Source organism: Nicotiana tabacum, chromosome 23 (assembly GCF_000715075.1).
Source record: "Nicotiana tabacum cultivar K326 chromosome 23, ASM71507v2, whole genome shotgun sequence".
NCBI classification, from domain to species: Eukaryota; Viridiplantae; Streptophyta; class Magnoliopsida; order Solanales; family Solanaceae; genus Nicotiana; species Nicotiana tabacum.
In genome coordinates this window covers 123,826,975-123,833,935 of record NC_134102.1, presented here as the reverse complement: position 1 = coordinate 123,833,935, position 6,961 = coordinate 123,826,975, and the positions used below count along the sequence as shown (strand labels likewise).

The 6,961-nt window shown below is 33.7% G+C and overlaps 1 protein-coding gene across 2 annotated transcripts; it reads right to left on the bottom strand.

The window, feature by feature from the left end:
- Positions 1-350: 350 nt before the first annotated feature.
- Positions 351-3,702, bottom strand: LOC107809002 (WAT1-related protein At5g47470-like). 2 transcript variants are annotated; one of them, XM_016633584.2, is made up of 8 exons: positions 2,997-3,702; positions 2,820-2,885; positions 2,602-2,718; positions 1,985-2,216; positions 1,674-1,835; positions 1,391-1,542; positions 985-1,082; positions 351-683 (listed from the first exon to the last, which is right to left on the bottom strand). In XM_016633584.2, exons 1-8 carry the CDS (start codon positions 3,194-3,196, stop codon positions 676-678), a joined length of 1,035 nt encoding a protein of 344 aa, XP_016489070.1. In that variant the 5' UTR covers positions 3,197-3,702; the 3' UTR covers positions 351-675. The 2 variants fall into 2 exon arrangements, with proteins under 2 accessions (XP_016489070.1, XP_016489069.1); XM_016633583.2 differs by lacking the exon at positions 351-683 and having other exon boundaries at positions 726-1,082.
- Between the last annotated feature and the right edge of the window lie 3,259 nt (positions 3,703-6,961).

Genomic DNA, 6,961 nt, shown 5'->3' with positions numbered 1-6,961 from the left:
GACAGGTTGTATGCGTTCCATCAATTTTGAAATATCAATTTTGATGGGCTAACTTAAATTATGCGCAATTGAACCTGTCAATGGAACATATTTCCAGGGGACTGCACAAACAATCATTTTTAGGGTTGTTATTTAGAAATTAGCCAGTATTTATTTTGTCATTAAAACTTGAACTAAAAATCTTAATTTCAGGTCAATTCAGGACATTTGGATCCCAAAATATTGAGCTGAAAAATTAAAATTGAGAACGTATTGGTTAATTCCTAAATAGCAGCTCATTAGTGCAGCTCATTTCTACTATATTTCCATAGGCTGAATTTGACACCACTAATATCATAATCTAAAACAAGAAAAAGCAATCCTAGTATTGTAGCAATATGATTTAGTATGTTTTTCTGCCGTAAGAGGCTAAAGGCACTAGGTGCATGGGAATTCTCAAACCGCAAACTCAAAAGGAAGAACAAAAATGTATTATTACATGATTGTGAGCTTATGGTCATTAATTCAATCCCCTTTTCCAGAGGTTATATTTTATATATATATATAGTTCTAAGTTTTAACAAAAAAAGATCATTTGCATATGTGGTCTAAATCTTAAATCTACCCTTTCTGCTTCCAAAAGTGAAGGAAAACAAAACGCCAGAAATACAGCAACATGTTGATTCCCATATTCCGTCATGCTACTGCAAAATAAAAGACATTACTAGGATTGTAACTTGCATTTTTTTTAAAACTTCAACTATCATAATCAAGTCTTTCTTTGTCCTTTTTCTTCCTCCTTTTTTTCTCTTTTGATTTTTATATATTTTGAGCTCCAAGTCTAGATTAATGAGTACATATTATCTATTTGTACTACTACAAATTACATGCTCGCTCTTTCTCTAAGTTGGTTTCTAATTATATGTACAAACTAATTAATCTACGAAGTACAAAGAGAATAAGAAGAAATTTAATGTAAAAGAGGCTTCTCCACATCGTACTCACTTTCTGAAGAGTTGATATCATTATTTAGAAATCCTTCTTTCCTTTTAGCCCATAGCACGAAATACAGACCCGTAAACATCAGAAACATACCAGCAAGGCTGCAAAAAAAATAAAATTATGTCATTTAAAAGGTAATTGCAGATAACCGTCTATAAAAGAAAAGTGCGATTAGTAGCCTAGAAAATAGTAAAAGACAACTTGGTGCACTAAGCTCCGGCTATGTGCAGGGTTCAGGGAAGGGCCGGACCATAATAGTCTATTGTATGCAGCTTTACCCTGCATTTCTGCGAGAGACTGTTTTCACGGCTCGAACCCGTGACCATACTAGTTACGTCAAGGCTCCCCTTGAGCCTGGAAATAGTGTATAAATTAAATCCAAGTGAAAGTAGATAAGGTGTTTAATTACCTTCCCATAGTAATTGTGTCACTCAAGGTGATAGCAGAAAGAACCACAGTTAACACAGTGCCAACAGGACTAAATACAGAAACCAAAACTGGCCCTCTTTTCTTCATTGCCCAATTATTGAAGCTTACACATGCTCCACTAACAATACCTGCCTATGATCACAACCACAAACCAACAGTAGATAAAACTCAAAAGTTTGAACTTTAAAAGAATTTTCCATTGCTAATTAGCTCCTCTGCACCATAACTTAACATGAGTATATTGAGTGAATTTGATGAATTACCAGTAAGGAGTAGCCAATTAAGTCGCGGATACTTAATAGGGGCAATCCAATCTCCAAACTACCTTGTTGAATCAATTGTACAATTCCAGTCAATACCATTCCTATAAGTGAAGTTATAGCACATAAGGAGATTGGTGCTGGAAAATCTCCTAGTGTTGCTGCCTGCAAGTTAAATATTTGATCAAAACTCTATACTATTTCTCGACTTATATGTATCATTCTAGCATAGTAATCTTTTCTGTGTCGTTCTAATTTTATCCCTTGACGGGACCTAGTAAAATTGGTACGATTAGTTAATACTAGACCTGTACCTGCAAGACAATATTGCTTGATAACACGACGATAGCTGCCATGAGATACATTGAACCTTTGATTTTTTCTGGATCAAAAAAGTTGTCCTTGTGATCAGGAGGTGAAGAAGGCATCTCTTTAGGATTTGAGCTACTTTGCATTAGGCTCATAAGTATAGCCCCTGTAACACACAATAATGTTCCTGCTATTTTAGCTCTGCTGTATTTGCATCTTAACTCCACTTTCTCTAATCTGCACATCACACACTTAGATATCAGATTGACACTCACAAAGTTGTACAAGCCATCTTAGCTCAGTGGTAGAATTTTTACGAGGTAGGGGTAAGGTCTGCGTACACGCTACCCTCCCCACACCCTACTTGTGTGATTAAAGTGGGTTTGTTGTTGTTGTACTCACAAAGTACATGAAACACTAGCAAATATGCCTTAATCCATACAAATTGGGGTCGGCTATATAAATTCTCCCTTTCCATGTTGCTCTCAGCCGATTATTTCAGCTTCTTTCTTTATTCTGTTTCATATATATTTAGTTATACTCCTATTTCTCAAATTTCCAACAGAAAAATCATCTCTCAAACAGAAAAAAGAGAAAAAAACGAAACTGGAAGGTATAATACCCAAAAGCCCAAGCAATGAGAAAGATAAGTCCTGGGGCAAGGTTTGGCATAGCTGTTGCCATTGCAGGAGAAGTAAGTTTGATTCCCTTCATGAACAAAGATTGGAACAATGTAACCCTGCAAAATAAGCAAAAAATTTAAGGAACTATTTAATATTTAGCCATACTAAAACTTTGAAATAAACTAAATTACTAGCTCATAAAATCATCTTTACTTACCCTCCAAAAGAAATCAAAAAAAGTTCAATCAACAACTTCAAACTCATGCCCCTAGGCCATTGACTCCTGCAACATCAACATGCAAACATATATATAAGCAGCTTAATTTAGGAAAATTTGCCAATAAATTAAATAATCAATGAACAAGAGAAAAATTAAGAGAAAGAAAATTTTTACCTTTCAAACATAAAGGAAAATGGAGAAAGGATGAGAAATGTGGCCAAGGAAGACAAGATAATGAGAGATGAAGGCTTGAAACCTAACATCATAAGATAACTAGAAACCACTGAATTTCCTGCATACATAAATTGTACCCCTATCAACCCTCCTATTATTGCAAAATCCTCAATAATTTCCCTCTTTCTACTTCCCATCATTTTTAATTTTCTTTTCTAGCAAGAAACAGAATCAAAAGAAATCCGTTCCCTCGGGCTTAATTTGTCCTTCTTTATTCCTCTACCTATTCTCCCTCGGGCGTAATTTGCCCTTCTTTATTCCTCTACCCTATTCATGCATGCATGCATGAAAAAGAAACCCTTTTTTTTCTTTTTCTCCAAATACTTTTCCAAACTCAATCAAATTCTCTTGAAAGCTAGTATTTTCCTTTCAGCTACCATTCAACGGATGCACAACGATTCTTTCCTTCCTATTTATCTATCTACCTGTCAAATTCTTGTCATAAATATAAGTGATTTCCCTATATAGGGAACTTTGTATTTGACAATTAAAAAGTAATGTCTACTTTTTAATCCTATTTTCTGCAGATTCTTTTTGCACAGAAATTCTCTGGCTATTGATTATTCAAAATGGACGTATCATTTGTTTTTCAAGGGAAACCTTTCTTTCATTATCTGTTTTGGGAAGAAAACTAATTAGTATAGAAATTTAGTGCAAAGGCAAGCTCCTTTTGTAGGTGCCCCCGGTTTTCCTTCAACTACTTTTAGAGGAAATTTCCTCTCTTTACCCTTCTAATTATAATAGCTTAGCTATATTTACTATTTTTAATTTCGTATTACTTTAAAATTATATTTAATTAAAGCCATAAATTTACTAAACCAAAGATTTCTCTTGAGTAATAACTAGCGACATAATAGTCAATCTACTTAGCTCTCCTCCTTTTTCGATTTAGAATATTTATAAACTTATACATTAGATTTAACCCTAATGAGAAGAATTTAAAAAGGTGGGATTGGACGGAATTTTGTATCTAATTAAATGTAAACGACAATTTAAATATTTAACTAGGATGAGCGCACGATCATAACAAGATTAGACATGATCATATATGACCACACTACACAGATCGAGTGCCCAAGTAGCACACATAAAAGATAAGGTAAAATCATTTAAGATGCTTAAAAGGGACTACGTAGACTTAAAAATCACATGAAATAAATTAGTCAGTAAAATATTTGCAATACCTTAGTAATCAATGCGAGCTTAGTCAAGAATACAACATGATGAAACAAAAGTTTCATATAGTGAATACAAACTGATTAAAGATTTTTTAATTGTTTCTAGTTTTTTTTTTTTACTTCCATTTTCATCGAAATGTAATGCTAGTTAAAGGAACAAAATTGTCATTTTAATCAACAAATATCCAAATTTCTTTTTTTTTTTAATTTTGAATTTCTTCTTTTGGCAATTTGTTGTAGGATCGATATGCCGGCAGCGTCTTTTCAGCCTTACAAGTGTTAAAGATCAAATTGAATGAACCACAGAAAATACTTCATTGAAATCTTATTTTCCTTAAATTCTGGTAAAGACATGATTTGTGACTTTGCGTGACCAATATTTAGTCTACCAAACCACGTTTCTGCCAATATTGCATAAGCGTGAAGGGTAATTGAATTTCTATGATTTGTCATTTAAATCTCAAGCGTCAAATTCTCATTTGACATATTAAAATCATAAAAACTTTAGGCATTCCCCGTCACTGCTACTATTATTATGAAACGAAAGATAATTAGAGACGAATTCAGAATTTAAACTTGATGAGTTCAACTTTTAAGATTTTTAGGACACCTTTTTGTAATCTGGAGTAATATTTTCTCCGAGGAGCTGCATCCATTATTCAACTTGTCATTCTTTTTCTTTTTTTCTTTCTTTTAGAATATTATTTTTATTAAAAAATCTCTTCAGATATAAGTTTCTCTCTGATGGTCAATTGCAGAGGCGGACATATGCTTGGAGAAGAGGGGTCACCGACCCCGTTAACTTCAACAAAAAAATTTGAATGTATATATATGTTGAAACCGGTGATATATTTTGCTTGTTACCCTTATGATCAAAAGTCCGATGGAGGCACTAGACTAGCAGAGCAGTTTGCTCACGTGCCCCGCTGCCTCCAAATCCTGGGTGTCAATTGGACCCTCTAGAAATAGAACTTCACGAAATGTAATTTATGGTCTAATTAGGACAACTTCTTGCTTTGAGAATAAGAACTGCTAAGAGTAAAATTCAAGAAAAGTAGCCAATTATATAGCAGGCCCTCCAAAAAGTTATATAGTGATATCTATTACTCCCATTAGATATTAGAGCTCAGTATGTATAAATTAGGCATACTTGCATTCCAGCCCGTTTTAGTAAAGAAGGTATATTTGTCTACATTTCAAAATAGAGAAAAACTATACTTGTTCGCCTTTGTTTGATATGTTCGTGCAGTATTTATACAAGCTAAAACTATCCAACATATAGGGTGTGTTTGGTATAACGGAAAATGTTTTCTAAGAAAATATTTTCTTAGAAAACAAGTAGTAATCTTATTCATTTTCTGGTGTTTGGTACGCAAATTAAGGAAAATAACTTCTCAAGAGTATTCATAAATAATTTAGATACAATAAACATGAAGCTATAAACTTTCGAACCAACAACCTTCCGAACCCACAAATTTCATAAACTTCCGAACCGCTAAACTTTCGAACCCGTAAACTCTATGTTGCGGCCAAACGCACACGTAAGTATACGCGGTCGTCAAGTAATAAAGTGACTAAAAGTCGGATGTCGAACCCACGAGGACTTGTTATCAACTATTAACTAGATCAGACTATCCTAATTATTTGAACAAGGATTAAAATAATTAAACTAAAAATAAAATAACTAAACTAAAAAGAAAATAATTAATGAACTTTAAACAGAGGAAGAGCAGATTTTTATATTATCAATGTGATGAAAACGATCTAGGGTTATGGGTTATCTAACATTCCTATTGTATTCTTTAATTGAATTGACTAACTAATTTATTTAGTTTAGTGGTTAACAGGGTTAATATTGCTCATAAAAATCTGTCGAGTTCTTACTCGTCTATTCAAGCTAACCTTACGCTTATATGTCTATAGAATTAGAACTTACAAGAACGCATTTATAATTCCTGTAAATCAACCAAGCAAGGCAATTAGGTATATATCTATCCTAACTGCGAATCTGTTCCCCGATGGCCAGGTTCAAGAACTTGCTCTACTCAATCCTATATGCAATCTAGAATTCCCACTTTCGAGTTCAATTATAGGTTCGTAGATAGTATTCAATTGTTGATCAAGCAATCAAATAATTAAGTGCATGATTGAATAAATAAACTAATACAATAAACTAAGAAATTAAAATCAATATTCGAATAACAATAGTCATGAAAGAACAATCCTAGAATGTGAAGTTTAGTTCCACATAGATATAGTAGCCAAACAACAAATCATACAAAGGAACATAAAAATTACTAAGTTTGGCGGAAGAAAAGATGAAACCCAGCCTCCACGGCGGCTCTGTGCTCTCCCTTGATCAAAAGTTATATAAAAATTGTGTTTGTGACTATTTATAGATGTAGAAATAGGCCTAGGCGAAATAACCAAGTCCAATACCAAAAAGGAGACAAAATTGCCTCAAATCCCAAACACCGTGCGTCACCACATGGAACATGCGAAGTAGCCCGCGCTGGACCTCGCGTCGCGAGGCCTAACGCGAGGAATTTCTCTCGCGTCGCCGGACTCTTTCTGCTTCCACTATTTGCTGCCTAACTTCTTTGATTTTATTTTTCAACTAGTGAAATTTCCCGCGCTTCGCGCGATTATAAAATTATCACTGAATTTAAAAATATTTTTCACAAAATTTAGTAGATAGAAGAGATAAAATCTTATATGTGTGTGTAT